Raw genomic sequence first — 22,892 nt, 5'->3', positions numbered from 1 at the left:
CAGTTCTGCCACCCGCTGCAGAAACTCTTTCCCTGGGTGCACCTTTCGCAGGCAGGGCTCATGCCTGTCTCTGCCCCAGGAGAAAGGTCCAGGCACTTCCTGCAGTCTGAGGTCTGCACTGCAGCCTCTCCCTTCAGCAGCACTGCCTGGGTGGAGGCATCGGCCACCACTGGGGTAGACGATACAGACCAGCCACCCAGAGCTAGAAGCCTTTGCCCTCAGATGAGTGCCCACCATCCTGCCCTGAGGGTCAGGTAGGATGAGTGCACTTGGCCCGTGCAGGTGGTCACAGAAGGGTGCCCCATTGCTGGGTTATGTGAACTTCAAGCCTCTCCACTTGGCCATTGGAATGTCCCTCCTTCAAAGAGGTGCCCTCCCATACAAACTGCCACACCACCTTCTGGATGAGGTGTCACACCCCGTTTGCCCATCCTGGTGGCAGTGCTCCTGGTCACTGGTGCTCCCTGAAGTGGCCTTTTTGTGGGAGACAAGGGTGGCTGATGTTACTCCTTGCCCCTCCCATGGCTCATCAACTGCTCGATATCATGAGAGCTGTCAGCTCCTGTCAAGTCTCATCACTCTCATGAGGCTTCCCCAGCTCAGGAATCCTGCCCTGTTCACACCACGATCTTCTGCTCCACTGCAGAATATGCCTGCACCAGAGCTGATCGCCTCGGCAAGAGATAGTTGATAGCAGCACAACATTCTCTGTGAAGCACTTATCACTTTATGTCTCCTACTGATTTCATATTACCCAAATATGATGTGCTTCAGAAGATACTAGATCATTCAATTCCCCAAGCAATGACCTATAGTTGCATCTGGGATACAAGTTTAACAATTGATGTCAAAGGACATTTTAGTAGTTACAGTACCATTCATAAAGGTGTGGTTGCTACTTGCATGCGTTGATGTAATTAAAAATAAATATGGAAAATAAAAACTGCCTACAGTAAAGTACTGTAGACTCTTCTCTCCAAGAAAATAATAAAGCTAGAGGAATTTAGTTTGAAGCACCTGAAACTCATCAACAATTTTATAGACTGTCTAAGAAAGAATAAAGAAAACAATTCCAATACTCAGTAGCAAGCTGAAAAGAAAACAGAAGTTTGGAATTACTAAGAACTTATTGCAGAAAAAGAGAGCAGTGTTGTGCAATTGTTGAAAATCACAGTTTGACCTTTGATATTTTGGGCAGTTCTGGTGCCCTCAACACAAAAAAGATAAGGTAGAACTGGAAAAAGCTAAAAGAAGAACAAGACAAATAACCAAAGATATATATTTATGGAGAGAATAAGGAAAGATACACACTGTTGACCTTCCAACTTGTAACTAGAGGAAATCACTTATGCTACCAGTGGCAAAGAAAAAGAAGCCGTTCATCAAAAATGTAGCACTTATACTGGGTAAGAGGACTGTGGAATTCACTGCCAAAGGATGCCATGGATGCTAACAGGTCCAAGGGGATATCAAATAAAGTTCTCTATGGAGAACTTCATATCATAAGACATGCAGTATTAGGTCAGAGCAATGACCCATACAGCCCAATATTTGGTCTCCATAGCAATGGGCCCATGCAGCCCGATATATGATCTATACCAATGGCAAAAGCAGATGAGAAGATGGTGGTTCAAGAGATCACATATCTTCCCTAAAGTTTATCTTTTCTTGTTCTGCTACTCTCAGGATGCTGGGATAGACCATTGGTCTAACTACTAGAGATACTAATCTTTTATTAAAATTACATTCACGAAAGGAGTCACATTTCAGCTGTACTGAAGGAACAGACAAAAGAGCTTCTCACTTCATATATGTTCATTGGAATTTTATGAGAGAATAATTAAGACATCAGCAGAAAGATTTTAATGAAATCTGCCTTGTTTAAAGGCCCTAAAAAGCCACCAGGGATCTCAGATTCAGGTTGTTTGCCACGGCATTTATTTGGTTTTACTGAAGAAAACTTATATATTCTTCAGTAATTAATACTGCTTGGCTATAAAGAAGCTCCTAATGACATTCAATTAATTTTAAAATTTCCACTGAATTTGACTTATTATGATAGTTGGTAAATTTCACCATTGTTCCTCTTTACAGAAAGGCCAGTAGGAATACAAAATTTCTCATGACAAAGTACGGCCCAGTCACATGAGTTTGAAAAAGTCCAGGAACCTGTGGGAAGAAGCAGCCTCTGCTGTTGTTGTTCAGCACTGGGAGGACTGCAGCATGTTGGAGTGACCCATGCCAGAGCAGCTAGGGAAATGCTGCAGCCTGTGGGAAGGACTCACATCAGAGAAAGTTTGTGAAGGAAAACCACACTGAGGTGGAATGCCAGAAGTTCTCCAGCATGCCCAAGGTGTAAGAAGTGTCAGGACTGCCTGTACCCCCCATTCCCTGCCCCTTGCACTGCTGACAAGGGTAGGAGGTAGAGATATTGGGAGCAAAGCTGAGCCTGGGAAGAAGGGAGGGAAGGAGTTTTCCAATGTGGTAATGTTTTTCACTGTTCTAGTCTGTCTGTTAAGTGGTGGTGGTGTTAGTATCTGAATTGATGTTCTTTTTCTTCCCTTAACAAGTCTGTCTGTTGCCCATGACCATAATGGATGCATCATCCCTCCCTGTCCTTATCTCGATTCTTGAGCCTTTTGCTTTATTTACTCCTTTTCAGTGCTGAGACAGAGCGAGTGGCTGTGAGGTGCTCAGTTTTCCCCTGAGTTCGTAACAAATTTCAGGTTAAAAAAGATCTGAGTGGAGTTTTGCTCACAGCGAAGTGAAAGAAAACCCCAACTCTTAGTCACATTCAGGATTGTTTAAGTCATACTCCGTGTATATTATTTTACCTGACATATTACTTACTTGCTTTGTTTTTCCATACTTGCTACTCTGAGACTTTCCCATCGAGAATTAAGTAGATTCATTTGTTCTTGGATTTCATTCTCTTCTTCATCTGAAAGTTTTCCAATTGTTAGAAGTTGACTTCCAACTTGCAAAACATTTCCAACACGTCCTTGGTGAGCTGTTAACTCCATCATAAAACCCTGACAATAAAAATAAAATCCAGCTTTAAGTTTGATTCTTAGGAAGGAAATAACAGACTTTGAAGAAATATTTTCAATGCCACCACCTTCCAAACATGACAAACAAAAGGCTTTGCTTTTTATTTTTTCAAGCCCTCCCCAAACCTTGTAAACACAAATCTGAAATAAATGCTTTCACTTATTTCATAGGGCAAAAATTTGTTTAGTATGGAGAAGAGGAGGCTGAGGGATGACCTTATTGTTCTCTATAACCACCTGTAATGAGGTGGGTGTTGTGTAGTAACAAGTGATAGGACAAGAGGAACCATCCTCAAATTGCACAAGGGGAGGTTTTAATTGGGTATTAGGAAAAATTTCTTCACCAAAAACATTACGAAACATTGGAACAGGCTGCCAGGGAAGTGGTGGAATCACCATCCCTGGTGGTATTTAAGAGACATGCAGATCTGGTGCTTAGAAACATGGATTAGTGGTGGATTTGGCAGTGTTGGGTTTATGGTTGGACTCAGTGATCTTAGTCCTTTCCAACCTAATTGATTCTATGATTCTAGAGCACAGTCTCCTATACTATCTTTAAATTCTCCAATTTGAAATTAAAAAACAAGAAAAAGGAATAAAATAAACTAGAAGAATCTTTGGCTTTGACCTTATTAATGGATACAAGCAGATAAACAGGTACTGAAGGATTAGTATAAACATATACCTCATGGGTGTGAAATTGTTCTTTAACAACTTCTACATCATTGGATATATCTCCTTGTGCTTGTAATGTATCTTCAGCAGAGAGAAGCCATGTGAGTACTTCTTCTAAAGCAGTTTGGTAGTTTTCAATATCCATTTCAGACCCCATCCGCAAGGTGCTAAAGGACTTTTCTTCAACAGTTTCTAAAAACTGATCAAAACACAAATTTTAAAAGAAATGCAAATAGCATCTTCTCAGACAGTTCTACAAAGGAATAAATAGAATTCCATTATCTTGTATAAAACCCTAGCTTTTTATAAAACAAAAAAATCCAGTGACTAATATGTGGAAGTACTTATTAGTATAAAATCAGTTAATTGACCAAGATCAGTTAAGATTGAGGGAAATAAAAAAATGTCATATTAAATTAGATATTTTACACTAGAATTCAAAGTTCCTACCAAGTATTCTTAATAGTGACAATATTTAAATTATACCTGTAGAGTGCTGTTATACATGTTTTTCAATAAATACTCTGATTTTTCATTTTTAGTTTGTTGTTTTCTATTAAAGTATTTTCTCTTGGAAATGAGAGATAAATTTATTTCCCACAGCAGCTAGTAAAAATATACCATCAAAAAAGCAGCAAGTTACATGCCGACATTGCAGGGTATCTATGGAAAATGATATAAAAAAAGAATACCAGCCCTTTACACTACATGCAATGCTAGGCTTGAGCAATCCATAGACACTCATTTTGTGAAAACCATTCTAGAAATCTCAGAAAAAGCTCCGAAATCTCATGAAAAATAACAACTTCTTAAAAACAAAAGTGCATTACTGCTGATTTATCTTTCCTGCAAGGGCCACCCTTGCATTCATTCTTTAGAAGCCAGGTGACTAGACAAGCACAGAATTCGTACTTTTACTGCTTAAAGTCAAGAGAAATCAGCAACAAGCATTTACTGATAAGTGTAATAGAGAAGATTTGCTACTGAAGATATCATCCCATATTTTTTTCGAAAGTTCTGAAGCAGTTTAGCTACTTTGCTAGCAAGTTAATATAAACACACACTCTTTACATGAAAACATATTATGCTTTTGTAAAAGAATTATACAAAGGCACGTAATGTTTTTATAACTGGCAGAAATTGTCTGTACTGACATAATTGTCCTGATAAAACACTCAAAGCAGTTTCTAAAGGCTTTCACTGTAGTTTAGGACAGAAAGCAAAAATTTATCACTAGATCCAAAAGCAGGAAGTGTAATGGATGTAATGTGATCACTTAAAATGAAATCTGTAATCTTCATCTTCACAACAACAAATTCATTCTGAATTGTATAAATCTAATAATCACATGCAATTTACATGAATCCTTCTGTCATATGTGTGTTGGGCTAGCTAAAACACCAGTCATATCTTCATCACCACTTATGTGTGAAAACCAACATTCAGTGACTAGTTCCGCATTAGAAAAGCAGTCAGAAATCTGATGAACTCAATAGTTTATTTTTTTTTGTTTAAATAACGTACCATCTTAAAGAAATATAAACAGAGAAGCAAAGAAAATGTTCAACATCTATTTCTGTGACACAAAATAATAATTGAATCGTGTGCAACTCCAGATTTTAAGTAGCATGCAACGTAGTAAGAAATTACACCCAACCACATCACCTTACTGAAGCAAGGTAGGATTTTTTGTACTATACAAACTACTGTGGAAAGGGATATCATTATCATTGCTTTTGCATATGTAATGATTTTTTTTCTTTCTATAACAATATTGTATAGAATACATCCACATCTGATACACTGGGTTAAAAAAAATGCTGTAACTGCTGAGTGAGATAAGGGATATCATGTTGGCAGAGATCTGTGATGATCTCTGTCATCTATTGGCTTGAAAATTGTCCATCTGAAAATCCTTCTTTCTCTAGATCTAATATAGAATGTTGTGTTGTGTATGACAAGTGTTTAACTAAACACCCCCTAACAACTCTTTTTCTGAGGAATGACTACTCAGTAAAATTGTCCCTGGCCATCTTGGCCAGCATTTTCACTGCTTTCTCTCATGCTATCACAAATATTATATGGAATCGCATTGAAAAATCTTGGACTCATGACCTTCAATGGCAAAATGGTGCAGATTGATTTCTGATCCATTATAATAACTCTCAAAGCAGCATAAAGAAAAGCAAACACTCTAATGTAAATGGTAATCAAAAGAGTTTCTTGGCAGGTATTCCAAAGTATGTTCTCATTCAAAAAATGCCCATTTTCTGACATCAGGAAATCAGAAAAGGGCTAGAGAAAGTATAAAGAAAGGACTCTGTGGAATGGTTTTGGCAATCTTTATATTTCGTAGAGAGAGGAAACAACTTTTCCACCTTTCCTCCAATATTACAGCATAAATAACAGCAGAGTTGGGATCAGTCATGCGGTGACAAAGCAGAGGAATGGATATCAGCTGTGGTTGAAGTACAAATAGTTAAAAAAAGAAGAAAATATTATGTATAGCACAACTGAATAATCTTCAACTGCTGAGGCCTAATAAAGTCACTAGATCATTATGCCTTCTCTTCCTCATGCATTTTTGGAACAATAAAAAATAAACCAGAGAATAATCATCAGAAACTGAAATATTAGTAGCATCTTATTATTTTAGAGTGCATTGAGCATGCAGAGTATTTGCATTCCAATTAATCACAACAAATCATCCTCACTGGTTTAATTGATAAAATAAAGCCATGGTTACACATTTTCACAATTGTGCAAAATTTACTTCTGCATATTTAAGCACATTCTCTGTTAATAAGCCAGAGTAGAGAAATGGTTGCCTTGATCTGAATCTACATAAGTAGAGAATATTTGCATTGTAAAAAGTCTACAAGCATAAAAAACATGCCTCAGAGTCAACAGCTGGTTTTGACTTGACAAAACACATATATTTTAAAATCCACTCTTATATTCTATCTTTACTACTTCTGTCAATGCTGTTGGCACTCTGAAAGATAGCTGTACATCCTTGCTCATCCTGCAAAAAACTACTCAAATCAGCAGAAATTCAGACTGTTGGCTCAGCTGCTCTTTAACTAAGCTGCTCTTTAACTAAGTTAAATATTCACACTTGACAGCTACTGCCTAAATGCCTATGTCACACACTTTGTACTAAAAAGTAAAAACAAAGACGCATCTCAATGTAATATTCATCTACATAAAGATTATTCATTCCATAATACAAAGCAAATTTAAGTATGCACATCCTACAGCACCAATCAGAATCCACACGGAAATAATCCACTGTGATGGTTTTAGCTGGGATAGAGTTAAATTTTCTTCATATTAGCTAGCATGGGACTATGCTTTAGATTTGTGCTGGACACGGTGTTGATAACACAGGGATGTTTTAGCTATAGCTGAGCAGTGCTTGCACAGCGTCAAGGCCTCTTCTGCCTCTCACCCCACCCCACCAGCGAACAGGCTGGGGGTGCACAAGAAGTTGGGAGGATACACAGCTGGGACAGCTGACCCCAAGTGACCAAAGGGGTATTCCCATGCCATATGATGTCATGCTCGGCATATAAAGTTGGGGGAAGAAGAAGGAAGGGGGGGGACATTTGAAGTGATGTTGTTTGTCTTCCCAAGTCACCATTATGTGTGATGGAACCTGTTTTTTTTGGAGATGGCTGAACACCTGCCTGCCTATGGGAAGTGGTGAATGAATTCCTTGTGTTGCTATGCTTGGCTTTGCTTTGCATGGCTTTCGCTTTACCTGTTAAACTGTCTTTGCCCAACCCATGAATTTTACTTTTTTTTTTTTTTTAATTTTTATTCACTCCCCCATCCCACTGGGAATAGGGGATGGAGTGAGCAAGCAGCTGTGTGGTGCTTAGTTGCTGGCTGAGATTAATCTGTAACATCCACGTAACACAAACAGCAATGAAAACCCTGAATTTTATATCATGATGATAGGCAAATCTGTTTAAAAAAACCCCCCAAACAACACAATACCAATACCTCCTGTGAGTATCCTAATTTCTGGATTTATATGAAAACTTTTCAGAATTCCTAAAATACTGAAAAAAAGTAGAATTTTAAGGTATTGCATATATTACATTGAGAACAAAGATATAAGAGTTATTAACAGAGACATCTAATATGCATTGTGATGGCTGTATACAACCATATTTTTTAAGAGAATGAAAAACAATTAGGACACACTGAAGATAAATTGTTATAGCCATATATTGCTAGGAAGGCTATACTTAGGTAAAAAGCTGCTTAAATATGCATGTAGTTTCATTCTTGAATTAAAAACTATTCTTAATAAAGTATTTAATGGTTCTGCAAAACAAAGTTGATGGGGTGCAGTCAAAGCGAAATATTTAATCTACTGAATAACAACGCATGCATGATGACACAAATGTCAAGGGGAAAAATGACATGAAAGATTCAGATGTTTGAAGAAGGTTGCATCACATCCAGCTAGGAATCAGCTAGCCAGTCAGCTCACAGACTATTTTGAAAAATGGCCAGACATATGGATGGATATAGAAGGAAAAAAATGCTCTGGACCCATACATTGTCCCCTAGAATATATTAATTTTTTTGCTGCTGCACATTGAAGAATTATAACCACCTGAAAAGACGGGAATTTGAATTTTTTACGGACTTCACCATCTTCTGCTGGGGTGTGAGGGCTGGAAGAACCCAAGGAATCTTAGTTTAAATTTAACATATAAAGGAGAGAAAATAAAAAGTCTTTGACCTTCAGAAGTCTGGAAAAATGACGTGTGCCTGGCAGCTGTATGAATTATTTCAAAGAGTTTAAACCATGAGCTTGCAGCTGCTTCAGGGTAAGAAAGCGAGGAGAGGAAGTTTTCCTCACCTACTATTGCATTATGCTCCTAAAGGGAGGAGAAGGATTGGACACGTTACTAAATTGTCCAAGAATGTTTCTATTAGTTCATAAGGACTGCTTCCGAGTTTTACAAATTATTTGGACAGTTTTAGAAAGTAGTTATGCAGCAAAGATTTAAGGTTCACTCCAGCACTTTATGTATTTTACATTATGTATTTTCTTCCTTCAGAAACTGCCTGACCCACTATCAAAGATGCAGAATCTGGCTCTATACATTTAGAGATTTAAAACTCAGAAACATAAAATTTTAAAGAAACATTTTTTTAGTAAAGGCAAATTTAAGTCCAGGGTAGGTTTCGCATTTTGAAAACTGCCTTTGCAGGATTATAGCCTCAGGAAGTAGCACACATTATTCACCCTTTAAATATGCCTCCTACCAGGTAAGACTGATACCACTCCTTATTCTTTCAGTTCCTTCAGGTTTCTCATTACAAAATTGTATTTTATGTGTCTTTAAAATTGCCAAATTATAACTCTTAAAATGTTAAATGTTAAATATTCTTTGCAATAATCAAGACTGTTTTCCTAACAGATAACATCAGACTGAATAATTCAGCCATTTCTAGTAATACAATTAAGAAGACACATTGGTCCGACTGTTATTATATAATGTTAACTATTTCCTTGCTCTAAATGAGGCTGATATTTGTCATTTTATTAAGGATTTCAAAACTGCCTTTGTGAATGAAAACATCTTGGGTCAGGAAGAATTTTTTTTTTGCTGTTCATATGAAAATCCATCCAGGTTTAACTTTATCATAAATCTGAAAAACTGCAGGTTTTGCTTGCTCAGTTGAGACAACCTAGATTTTTAGTACCTGATTTTTCTCAGTGTTTCCATTTGTACTGTAGATGTTTCCATCTAGATGAATTGCCCTGTCCTTGCAACTGCAGTTTTGAGATGCAGCAGATTATTAGTTCATTAAAAAAATCAATACAGCTTAGGCAATGTGCACAATGAGAGGAAAAGCTCCAGATCCACGTAGTATGGATGAAAGTACATTACAAAGGAAAGAACATGCTGGAAATACTGACAGGAAAGGGGTAAAGGAAAATCAATCTCTTCAACTACTCTTAGATATGCCTGGTATAAATAAAGACCAAAAGAGACAAAGAATTTACTGGCATTAAAGGAAAATTTTGCCCCTTGGGATCTGGAGTGTAGAAGTTGGCTTAGGTCAACCGAAAGCAAGTGAAAAAACTGGAACCAATTGTGTTGGGAAAGAGACTAAGACTGGGAACTGCAAGGACAGGTAAGACAGGACTAAGTTAATAGAGATGAACCAAGGCTCCCAGCTACCTGGAATGATTGAATTTTCTAACAATTTAGAAAAAAATGCTTCATTTTACATACATGGTCAAGTAAGTCATTTGTTCACAAAAAGATTTTCTACTTAGCTTGCCTTCTTCAACACACCAGTACTTGGAAAAAATATCAAAGCAGGTTTTGGTTAGTATCTGTTTGACCCTTTTTCTACAAAGTGTATCAAAACATACTGGTTTTATTAACTCTCTAAGGAAATTTTTCAGCCTGTTTGTTTAAGGATTTTAATTATGTCGATTTTTTTTGTTCTGACTATAAAATGCATTTCTGTTTGAAATATTACTGATAACAAGATGCACAGTACTTGACTCTCTAAGGAAGGCACTTCCTACTCAAGCAATTAAGAATCATGGCTCTAAACAGTAAGATGACTTGATGTGGATGTGTAAATCAACTGACGGTGACTGAACAGAATTACTTGCACCATACCCCTATAACAAAATTATAATTCCTTCCTGTTGAAATGCCTAGTCTATCCACCGTTCTTCAACCATTCCCTTTTCTGATCCAAGAACAAGGCACATTCTAAGGGGATGCACAATTCAAGTGCTGTCATGTCACACAGGAGACTGAGGTCATTTGGTCTCTACATAACACATAAATAAGAGCACTCTTCACATAAAGAACAGTGAAAATTTCACCCTAGGATAAATTTTCAGTATTAACTAAAGACTCTTCAAGGAACTCTCCAGCAGTAAACAGTAATAGGGTCATGAAAGTATATCACAGGTCAAGAAGCCTGGGGTCTGTTCCCAGTAGTGTTACCAACAAGGTAACTCCAGATCAGCAGATTCAGCTCCCCTGACAAATGTCTATTGTGTTTTATACTATTACATACATTAAAAAAAAGGAAAAGGTAATTTTATCCATTGATGATGATCAGTCCACCTTAATTTTAATTGTGAGCATGATATCATGCAGTAGCATATTCAAGATAGAACAGATTTAACACATTTATGCAATTTTAATTTTTAAAATATAAATTCTGAATATAATAAGGACTTAAGTAACAGTCACTTTAGAGTAGACTGTTCTGACCAAGATCTTTCAACGTTCTATGTTCTTAAACTGTATTCTGAAAATCTCCATGAACAAAAAATCCATTAAATGCCTAAACAGAGAAATGGGATGGAGACGGGTGAATAATGTCAGTCAAAAGATATACAAATGGATTATCCAAAAAAGTATTGAATCAATGTCTTGAGCATGTCAAAACACAGACTTTATTCCTTTCCTCTCTGGCAAAAGAGACAAACAGATATCAAAAGCTATTTTACCAAAATGCAATTGGAGATTTCAAGATTAAGACTACAGAAATACAGACCAAGAGTAAAAAGTTAAACAACAACCACAAAAAAAATCAAGCTTTAAAAAATTTTCACATGCACTTCATTACAAATTCTGCAGCCTTATAATTCAGAAAATTATGAAAACATATATTTATGACTCCATCATTCTAGAATGAAAAGTAGACTCTTTTTAGCATCCGGTTTAATTGTTGCTATGTCTTCCTTTTGTTTTATATTCTCTCTCTCTTCTGATATTGCTGTCAGAAAAATCACTTTGATTGTCATTCATCTGACCTATCATTCTCTCTCTCCTCACTATGAGAAACTGTTTCTCCTACTTGCACCTAACAGAAAGTAACTTTGATAGTTTCTATTAGTTGCACATGCATATACTTGTTCCCTTACCCTCACTAAGTTTCACATTTTTTTCAGTATTTCACGTATTCAAATCTCTTATTCACTCCATAAGACTTTTATTACTCACATTACCAAGATAGTGCTCTTTTTTCCACTGTCACTTTACCTGAGGGGTAATCTCTGCCAGAGCCACACCTTTTTTTCTTTTCTATGGAGAAATGTGCTTTTCTTGTATGTCTAAAAATCTTAGGCCTGTTCCCATATTGTTTCAATGTCTTCTTTAAAGTCACTTGCAATGACTGCTTTAAGAATCTTTACCCTCTCACTTCAATTAATGCTCAAACCAGTTTAATAGCTATCACACTCATCTCTGCACTCCACAGCATAAAGGAAAAGATTTTTGCAAGCTCCCTGCATAGGCAACTCCTACTTGTAGGGAAGAATGTCTTGCTACACAAAAAATTAAGAGTGCACCTGTACAGTCAGGACTAGGCAGCTACAGGTTCACTCTGCTCACATAGGAGCTGCACACCAACATTGGTCTGACCACATGTGACCCACATTAGTTTCACACTTTTTTGACTGTTTTTTCACATTGCATGATGAAGACTGGCTGGGCTATGTGGAATGCCTTTGGATGAAGGGACACTACTTCTGCCTGATGAGCCACTGAGCCTGTGTGCCAGCAGAAAGTTCTCTAGACATCTCAGTGTGGCATGTGCTAGAGTAACAGCAAAGACATTGGAACCAGATGAGCCAAGTCTCAGAGCTAAGCAAAAGAGAAACTGCCCAGGAACAAGAGAATACTTCATTCCACTTGCTGAAACACAGAAAGCTGCAGAACTGACTGAAATATAGGGTAGAAGCCTGCATAGACACACTGTAAGAGAGCATAGTTCAAATCTTTTTTATTTCTATATCATCTCATACAATCACTTTTTTCTATTTAGTGAGGGAAGTATTCTTGTGATTTATTACGAGCACAGGTGTGTGGGTTGAGCCTCCCCTTACACACATACACCTCTGGTTGGAATTAGACATTGTCAGCCTTAAGGAACCTGAGCATACTTTGTAACTATTCCAACCTTTCAAACTTCATCTCAGCCAATACACTAGGTAAACCAAAACCAAACAGAATGATGTAAAGAAACCACACTATGTTTTTCCATTTGTCTGAAGTAGTCGAGCATAAAACAAGGAGTGTTATCTGTTTCATAAGGGGTTTTGTTCTCTTCCCCTGCAGTAATCTGTTAAAACCTTTGTTGTAATTCCAAGTTATAATTCCATTATATAATGATGTAACACATCCATTATGTGCTTTATACATAAAGGAGAAAAGGCAGACTAACATCTATTCTACCAGCTTTGACCAGAAAGAATAACCCTCTATTGTAGAGCACAGCACCACAAACAGCAATCAACCAGCTGCAGTAATGTTGACTAAATCTTGCTAGTGGAAACTCTGAAAATATTTTTTTTTTTTTTTTTTTTTTTTTTAAGAATTTCTACATAGCAGTTTTATATTATTGTCCTCGACAGTTGATAAAGCCATCTTTATTATAAAATACACAAATGTGACAGAACAACATCGTCTTTTTCGGCTATATTTCAGTTGATAGCTACTGCCTGAACTTCTTTAAGTCCTGTCTTGGCTAGGGGAATTACAGCTTTATTAAAAAAGAATAAAAAAAGGTCACACACTGCAGCCTCCCTGAAGTCTCTCTAAGAGGCTTTACCATAACTGCCATTGCAAACACATCAGGAACTTAACACATCAGCAAATCAATGCAGAGTTTTTCTTAATTAGGGGAGAAATATGGTCCATCACACAATACTCACTAGACCTACCACTATTGTTCTTGGTTACCAAGTTCCCCACATAAATAGAATTCAGCAGTATTAACATTAACCTGTTCAGGCAGATAACTGAAAGTTCATGAAATGATAATGCTGAGAACAGCAGCCATTCACATCTGCATATGCAGAATCTGAATGCAGAAAAAAGAAATCGTGATTTGAAAGAAAAAGTATTGCTACTGCTCTGAAAGAGTGGAGTTTTTTCACACCATGTATCCTTGGAGAGAAGTATTCACTAAAGCTCAGTGATGAACTTCTATAAAAAAGCAGCAGAAATCAAAAGAGGACCACTCAAATTCGATCTTAACTAAATGTTGCAATGACCTACAGAAATAATATTCTCTGCTGGTAGAAAATTGCCTTGAGCATTTAGCTCGATGTCTCAGAAGGGACCGTGAGGAAAAAGTTATATAAAAGACTATGAAGGCACACAAATACAACAATATCAATGGCCTAAAAAGTACTAAAATTGATTCGATCTCATTCAGTGCACAGAATGGGCAGCATTCAACAAGGGTGTATTTAATACTGTATTTTACTGTTATTGTTCAGTGTGCAAACCTAAATCCTTGCCTCACTGAGCTCTAAGTCTTACTTTTACAGATTCCCCCCCCCCCCCAATAGGGGGGTTTGGTGATTTCTCCCTCCTTCAATAGTCCCAAAACTTCAGCACTATCCACATATTCCTTCTATTATACATGTGTTGGAATGAAAGACAAAATATACAATAGTTCAATGTGACTGATTCATATTGTGTAAGGCCTGATTTCTCACGGTCCTATATAGTAATTTAGTTCAGAGTATATTTCCCCATGAAGCTAGTCATATCCCAGTGTTCAGTGCTTTCTTGGTTTAGATCTCAGCACTTCACATGACACATGCAAACCTCAGGAACATCTCCGAAAGATTAATTTGCTCAGAGAGAAACTCTGTAACAGAGATAAAGAATATTCCTGAGAAGTGCTCAACTGTTTCAGTCATGGAACTGTCTTTCTGCAATCCCCTGATCCCTTTACTTAATACCTTTCAGAAAAGCTGCAGTGCTGACCTATGGAAGAGATACATGTAATAGGTTAATAGAGCTATGCAACAGGCAGGTAAAAAAGAAAGGGAAAGATGCGTACCAATAGTTGAATTCCAACTCTCTCCTTGCCCATGCAGTCATGGGCAATTCAGGAAGACCTTGAGATACCCACTCTGCGTCTACCTTCTAACTTCTGTGAAACAAATGTTCACAAAAGCAACAGTCTCCCTTATCACACATTCCAGACTTCCTTTCACAACAGGCTCATCCAGTTCACTGAAGGATATGATACCAATTCTATTATTAAAAGCTCTGTCATAATATATCTATGTAAGACACTGAATATAAAATATTTAATGTAACCTGAATTCTACTGTTTCTCTACTTCTAAGCAGTTAACCTTACTGAAAATCCTTTAAGAGGGCAAACCTGTTCCTTGTGTGTGATTTCCATGGATTTTCTTTTATTTTTATTTTTTAAAGTACATTTTCATAACAGGAGTTCCATTCCTTGGCAATGCTACATAAAATGTACAATTTTTTTGGGAGACAGTCACTGTCAGCCCAAACCAAAAATGTACAAATTCTGAATCTCATCACTGCCTCTGAAGGGACAACCTACCTCAAACCATCCTTGTTCCAGATTTATCTATTCACTATCACTAACTCTTGATGTTAGGTCCATTTTTCCTGGCAGCTTGTTCTAGCTTCTGCTTCTTAGGTCTCATATGTCTCTGTTTCTATAGTGTTAGCTGTTAAAATTTAAGTATACCCTGAAAGTGCGGAAATTTAGGATTTTGCAGAGATTTATAACTTGGGTAATTTTGAATCCTTTCTTGAAACAACAATTATTCCCATGCTAATTTACAATCCCTTGAAGAACACAGAGATGTGAGAGCTTTTCTAGAAATGGACAGTTATTTTATAATACAGACAAAACAGTTCATTTTTTACTAATCCAGCCTGCAGAAACATATTAACTGCTTTGTCAGAAGTTTTTAATTCACCATGAGGCAAACACACCCAATCTACAATGATTTCTCAAAAGTGTTACGTTTTGGTGAAAATATGGAAAGTTCTATCATTATATTATATTTGATTTCTCAAAAGTGTTACCTTTTGGTGAAAATATGGAAAGTTCTATCATTATATAAACACTCTATTAACTTGAAGCAGAAGAGTTACACAGTCTCATGAGCTGGCAGTATTACAAGGCTGTGTGCAGTAGAGAGGTTTACCCAGGGAAAGGTTAGAGCACATGCTTTTCTGAATCACCTTGTTATATGGTTACATGGTTGTTTGAAGCATTTGCTTAATAAAAAAAAAGTATTTAAAAATATGTAAGATATGTTAAATCAACTGTAACTAATAAAATGGAGGAAAAAAAAAGATAATTACAGACTACACAGGTAAAGAACGATTGAGAACCAGAAATTGGTAAGGTATGTAAACTCCCAAATAATGGAGTGAAAAGTATAAACTTTATAACTGGTACAAACATTTTGTGCTCGCTTTATGCTAGGTTAATCTACATGCAAGACAGAGATAGTTTTGAAGGAGTGGATGGAAGAGGTAAAAATGTAAAGATAAAAGTTGATTTTTGTTGTTTGGTGTTTGGTTGTGTTTTTTTTTTTTTTTAATTTGAATTCATCAGTGAGGGCCTGTCTACTTCAAAAGAACTTCAAGAAGAGAAGGAGCAAACATTCTGGGTACCCCAGAGGCTCTACCAGTGGGTACTGATTTTAACAAAACCTGTCAGGGAAATGTAATATAAATTATGGAAACACATTCTAATAGTATATATCAGATCACTGCTTTAGCACATTTTGTTTATTTTACAGTTACAGAATAAGCAATATTTATAAATGAAAATGGAAACTGCATTGAACTGCTTGAGCTTAAAAACTGAAGTAAAAATTTGAAATTAAGTACACAAAGAGTATTTAAATAGCATTAAACTTTCCAGGCTGCACATTCTTTCAATCCTTCATTTATAAGCACACTAATATATTTCCAGTTGGGTTTATTTAGAAGAGTAGTCTGCAACCTGTGAGTCATGTACACAATGGATTCAGGCATTGCTGATTATGGGTTATCAAAATCAGTTATGGAAGTAAGCCTGCTGTGCCTTAGAGTTTGTTTTTCAAGTTACCATGAAATTCTACAAAATCTGTAGATGGGAATAATTTATAAATCATGCAATTAGTTCTTAATAAGGTAAGGACACTTTGGGAATTTTAATTAACAAATTTGATCAACTGGACTTCTCTTCGTGTTCACAGAATAAATAATCTCTTAGCATATCTCACAAAAGATACCTGTGATGTGAGAACTGCTGGCTAAAAAAGAAAATATCCCTAATGAATGTCTAGAAAAAAAGCTACAAATCAAATCTAATTATTTATATTAATACAGCTCACAATCCAAACCCAAAATCCATTACATGCACCAAAAAGTGACAGTACTGTTTTCTCCATCCACAGAAGACAAATGAAATGAAATGTATTTCTGAATTTTATCGCAGAAGTCATGTTAAAATAAATTGGTTTAGGACACATGTATGCAGTGAACGTACAGACCTTTGAAAATGCATAGATTTTCATGTCAGAGTACTACTTTCCATTGAAGTCAGCCCCCTCATAGATTGGGTGTGTTTGCCTCATGGTGAATTAAAATATTCCAACAAATCCAAATTACGACACTGTCACAGATGTACACAGGGAGCAACAAGTTGGCCAGTAAAGACCAAAAGATAAAATAGTCTGCAACCACAAAATTTTAACACCCTTTCTTTGCAGAATTGCAACAATATAAATCTTATTTGACCTGTATTGTGCATTGCATTTAGCTTTCTTTTCTGTGAGTTTAAACCAGTAAAGGCAACTAATTAAGAAGCATATGTTGCAAAATTTAATCTAAGACATAACCTCAAATATATCATACCCATAAAAGACTGTTTTCTAATGTAAGAAAATGAAGATAATTTTTCAGTTTATTTTAATCACTATAGCCAGCTACCAATCCTGCTATTATTTTGAACTACTAAGCCCTGATAGTTCTCTTCAGGATCTTTGTTAAAGACCATCTAGTCTTCACAATAAGAATATTTAACTCCAAAACTCTTTTTATATATTCACACAGTACAATATCAAAATGTCCTCAAAAGCATTCATAGCAAGTGCAATTAACTATAAAGAGATACATCTATAATATGACTCTTTTTTTTAAGAAATAAAGACTCTGGGACAAGAGCCAATTATTGGACATACTAATTAGTTTGTGAAGTTGAGGTTGAGGTCCTGGAGATTTCAGAGTATTAAACATTACATGCTATTATAGTTGGAAGTCATTATTAAAAAGGTGGTTTTGCAAAGTCATCTAAAAACTTAAATAGTCAAATTTGCTTGAATAGGCTGAATACCCTGTTCACGGTTCTTATGTGGTTTATCCTTGTTACATTTAAGCTTTTCCTAAATATATTTTAGCTTCTTTTAAAGAGTCTTTGCTTCTTCAAAACAGAAGCCACTTCAAAGAATATACTTTCAATTTAAAATTAAAAGCTAACAAAAAAGCTTTTGGAGAAGGGGTTCAAGTGATTTAATGGGTTTTAGGTTTTGGTTTGTTTTGTTGTTTTTGGTTTTGTTTTTCTCAGATTCTGTAGTGTGAATACCTTGCTTGTAGCTACAAGTTCTGAATAATAAATCAAGAGCTGGAAATGAGATAAAATGATAACTAGACATCTCACAATATGCTTTTTCTCCTCTTCTGAACGCAAAGCCCCAGGTTTATAAATTAGATAATAATACAGAAAATAGTACAAATATTTTCAATAGATAATAAGAACAAGAACTACAAAGAATTATTTCTGGACATACTAAAAACTATATAGAAAACTTCGCTAAATGTTTACAAAGACAAGCAACTGAATAGAAGAACAGGGTGAAAAGAGGACTTTTAAAGACACCATCTCCAGCCCAGGAAATCAGAGTCACGAATCAGTGAAGAGCGAGAATATCAGAGATATTTCAATAATTTTAATCAGTCACACCTCTTTTCCTGTTCCGGTGTATCCAATTACTGGTCATTATTGGGAACAGAATAAAATGTAAGAAAATCCCTTTGCTCTAATTTAAACTGTTCTGTTGTCATACAGACCTAGTACAGAGGCTCTGAAATTTATCTGAAGGTGTACAAAAGCAGAAATCAGTGTATTGTCATGCTCCACACCTTAACATTAACTTGGCTATTTGTAGGGATCCTGCAAAATTCAATGACATGGGAAACAGAACTAAAGATGTCTAGATTACTATCAGTTATTCTTAAACTATGCGTTGACTGCCTTTCCCTCACAAATTTCACAATTAGAGTGTCATCTGGCTTTTTTTTTTCCCCCTCTCAGAATAAAGGATAATGAGAAGTAGGAAATTAAAAAACAAATAAGAGAAATTATATTCAACAAAAATAACTGCATCTTTTTGTAACCGAAACAGAAATTTTTACTGTCACTTAGGAACTGTGGAGTAAAACACTGCATTGTAAATTCACATGCAAAAACTAACATTTTAGGGAAATAGAAGCATGTTAGGAAGCATTCAAATCTGTTTTGCAGGTGAATTTTTTTTTCTGATATATATATTTGTACATGCTATTTTGAAATTTTTGATATGAAAAAAGCTTCTGACATAAAAAAGAAATCTTAACCCATGACTGATATTTCAGGGATAACATGTTTCTAATTTTTATATACATATATGTAGCATATATAATGAAATAATAGAATCCTATTATTTTTTCTCTTTCAGATATGAACTATGCCCCTTTGTTCTTTTGAGATAACAAAGGAAACCTAAAATAGCTACATCCAAATATATTCTAAAGACAGTTATTCTCTCACACAGTTATGCTTGCAGTTCAGATTAAATTATACCTCATTTAACTGGCTAGAATATAAGACATGTTTATTAAGCAAAAATGTAACTGCAGTGAGGTCACTTGTGGTGATATGACCTAAATTTACCTTCAGGTTCTGTCAAGAGGGAATTCGCTTAATTAAAGTCACTACTCAGATATAATTACTAGTGAGGTAGGCATGAAAGCATACTTCAAGAACATGGAGTTACAGGGTTCTAAATTCTCGTTATAGAGACAATGTACAATTGATTTGTATCTTGTGTAGCATCTAAATTCTTTAACAGACACTAGTAATTCAGAAATTGTCAGTTTAAAAAATATAAGTGTACTGTTATAGCTATATTCTTCTCTACATTTGCTCTTTCTTTCTCTACACTCCTTTAAACTTCCACTTTTTCCCTTTCCAGGTGAGATCTAGCAAAAAGCAACTTCTTAGTTCTTGAATTGTAGACCTGTAATTTTTTTTTTTCTGTTACATTCTCCTAGAATTAACTGTTTTAGTTCTTTGAATGTGTATCAAAATGTTGAAACAGAATCCATGCATATTATATCAGATACTTTTGCCTGACATGTCTCATGTGGGAGAAAAGAATTACAGGTGCTTTACAGGTAAATTTTGCCAAGCAATCTTATACTTCCCCATATCATCTTTACTAAAAGTCATAACACGACTATAAACTGTAGGTATTAAATCACATATCCATTGCAATAGCTATCGTAGAATGGGTAAAAAAGTCAGAAACAAGGCTGAACAGTGAAAAGAGAAGTTAAACTTGGGAAAAATAGGAGACTAAACACGAATGAGTTGTTAAAGCTTAAGTTTAAAAGCTATCAATGAGGAGAATTATTTTGACACTGAATTTAAAAGAGACAGGAGACCCAGGAAAAGACTAGAAGTAGCAACTCACAGCACAGCACAACAGAGAAAGCATTTACTTGGTGATACGGAGAAGATGCAAGAGCATTGTGATTAAGAACATGAGTAGGAATAAATGAGGTCAGAGGAATAATGAAGCTAATTTTTAAGATCACAGATACTGGAAAGAGACTGAATGTGTTCTGAAAAGGAATGGATAATTGTAAGTAGATTAAAGAATGTTTTTCGAAAAGGTAACCATACAGAAAATAGTATAATGACATGAAGGGGCTGGAGTAACATACAACATGTATAGTGCAGTGGAATTAATTCTTATTCCTGACAATATTTGCAAATGTAATTCAGGTGGGAAAACCAATGCAACCATGTAATTATTTATTGTTATCACACCTCGATACACTTCAGAATGGACAGAGCGTTGTAGAATCTCCACCTCTTGATCTTACTGTCAAATTCAAAGTCTGCTAGTTACTCCTAGTAAATACTGAGTACAGAAACATTGCATTTCCCCTAATAGTTACTACAAATAGCATACATTTCCACTAGCTTATTTTCTGTGTATAAGCCTCTTTTTTATGAAATGGTGATAGTGAAAAGCATATAAAATTGAAGAATTCATATTTTCTGTTTAAAAAACAAACCAAACTGTTTAAAATTACTGTTTTATATTGGATTTTCTTGCTTTAAGGACTTCACCATAAGACTAAGACAAATAATCAGTTCAACATTTGCAAACTGTACTATCAACTGCAAAAAGTCTGTTTTATGAAGTTATCAGGTTTTGCTTCTTGATATGTAGTCTGGCATGTCTCTTAAATCACTTTTGCTGTAAGAGACAAGGTTCTTTTATATTAAAAAGTTACGTTCTGCTTCTGTTTTTAAACTTTTATCGTAGCAAAATGAGAAAATATTTTAAATTGAAGTAAAAAATGTGTGCCTCTTACTTCAGATAACTGAAACTAAATAGTTCATGTTGATAAGATGTACCATTGTCAAAACATCTTTGCACAATTTCCCAGGAAACTGGTTGCATACAGTAAAACTAAATTCTTCAAGTATTTCAGTCAGCAGCACTGTTAATTGAGGTAGATGGTCCACTAGTCCTGTATGAAAGGGCCCAAAGCTCACGCATTATATTAGTTCACTCTTACTAGTTAATTGCAATAGGTCACCAACACTTTACCATTGGAGTCAAGTTATATAAAAATATAACAAAAATGCAAAGCCTGCTAACACTTCAAAGTGTAGCTCTTAATACTTTAGAGTCTAGTGCATTTCTGCTCTGAAACTGCTAAAATCATTTTGTCATTGAGTTCACCAGGACTACTTGAGATATAAACTCTTAGCACAATTTAAACAATCAAAGGGGTGGGGTTTTTTTTGTTTTGTTTTTAAATAAAGTGTATAACCAGGAACTGTTTGTATCCAGAATAGCAAAGAATTCACTTTAAGGGTGAAAAGAAGCTAGGCATTTATAGCCTTCTCAGAACAGATCTTAACAAATCAACAGAACAGGTGCATAATGAAAACAGTAGCAATGAAAACTTAAAGGAACCATTCAAGAAATAGACAAGTTTATGCACTTATGATACATGTAGCTTTTTCAAGAGAAAAATTAAAATCATTACCTAATTAAGTAAAGACTACTGGATGGCTATCAAATGATCACAGTTGCTTCTAGAGTGGGATGATCAATTACTACTGACTCAAAGGGAAAGGCAGCAGTTCGGATCCCCAGAGCAAAAAGACATCCAAGAAAGCAATGGGAAGTACTTTCTGAGTCCTGCAGTGTACTGTCAATCCAGGCCTACCTCCTAGTCCCCTTCCTAGCCTCAAGAAAGAATAATCTAAGTCAGTGGAATGCTACTAACTTTATTAAGTGAACATCCTAGGAAAGTTACAATGAAGACTATAACCAACCAAAAATGTTACAAATTAGCCAGGTTTTATGCAGAGACTCAACACACTCACTCTGTAATAAAGATGCTATTATATAAGAGGAAAAACAAGCTCTTTTCCTTAGACCATGTAAAAAGTAGTCAGAATTAACAATGAAAATGTTACTCTCTCTTTACACGTATAATACCTAAACAATGAATTTCACTTGTTAAGTGTATGGAATGTTAAGTGTATGAAACAAATAGCCAACAAGCTATAGTGAATCGAGTAACATCTCAGCACAAACCACATAGAAACCTAGTAAGCACACAGGAAACATGCCACTTCTGTTATTAATCCTGTAACAGACAGTCAATTTCTTGTTCCATCTCATCTTCCCCTTGTCTTGCTGATAGTCTTTGGCTTGCATCTGAAGCTGCTACCCTCTGTATGTGATGCCCCTGACACAATGTATGCATGATGGGATTTTTTAAAGTAAGGAACAGCTTTACATCTTCTTATCTCTGTTTCTCCCTTTTCTGTTTTAGGTTTTTGTCCTTTTTCTGACAGACAATAGAATTATTTTTTTTAATTCCTTTGTTAATACTCTAGAAGCAAAGCATCAGAATACAAAATGAAGACTAATATTAGATTTGCTTTATTTGTGCAAAAAGATAAAACTGAAATCGTTCAGTGGAGAACACGTGTCAAAGTTCAAGAAAAATATTTCAGACAGACA

The 22,892-nt window shown here is 35.7% G+C and overlaps 1 protein-coding gene across 6 annotated transcripts in view; it reads right to left on the bottom strand.

Annotated features, from left to right (window-relative positions):
* DMD (dystrophin) overlaps positions 1–22,892 on the bottom strand; it is a 1,208,865-nt gene that overhangs the window by 818,987 nt on the left and 366,986 nt on the right. For all 6 annotated transcript variants that reach the window (XM_074905425.1, XM_074905436.1, XM_074905445.1 and 3 more), the window contains 2 exons: positions 3,736–3,924; positions 2,851–3,032 (listed from right to left, as the gene is read on the bottom strand). In XM_074905425.1, coding sequence (XP_074761526.1) covers positions 2,851–3,032; positions 3,736–3,924 — 371 coding nt within the window. The remainder of the gene's footprint in view (positions 1–2,850; positions 3,033–3,735; positions 3,925–22,892) is intronic.

Source organism: Athene noctua, chromosome 1 (assembly GCF_965140245.1).
Source record: "Athene noctua chromosome 1, bAthNoc1.hap1.1, whole genome shotgun sequence".
Classification (NCBI taxonomy): domain Eukaryota; kingdom Metazoa; phylum Chordata; class Aves; order Strigiformes; family Strigidae; genus Athene; species Athene noctua.
This window is presented reverse-complemented; position numbering and strand designations above follow the sequence as displayed.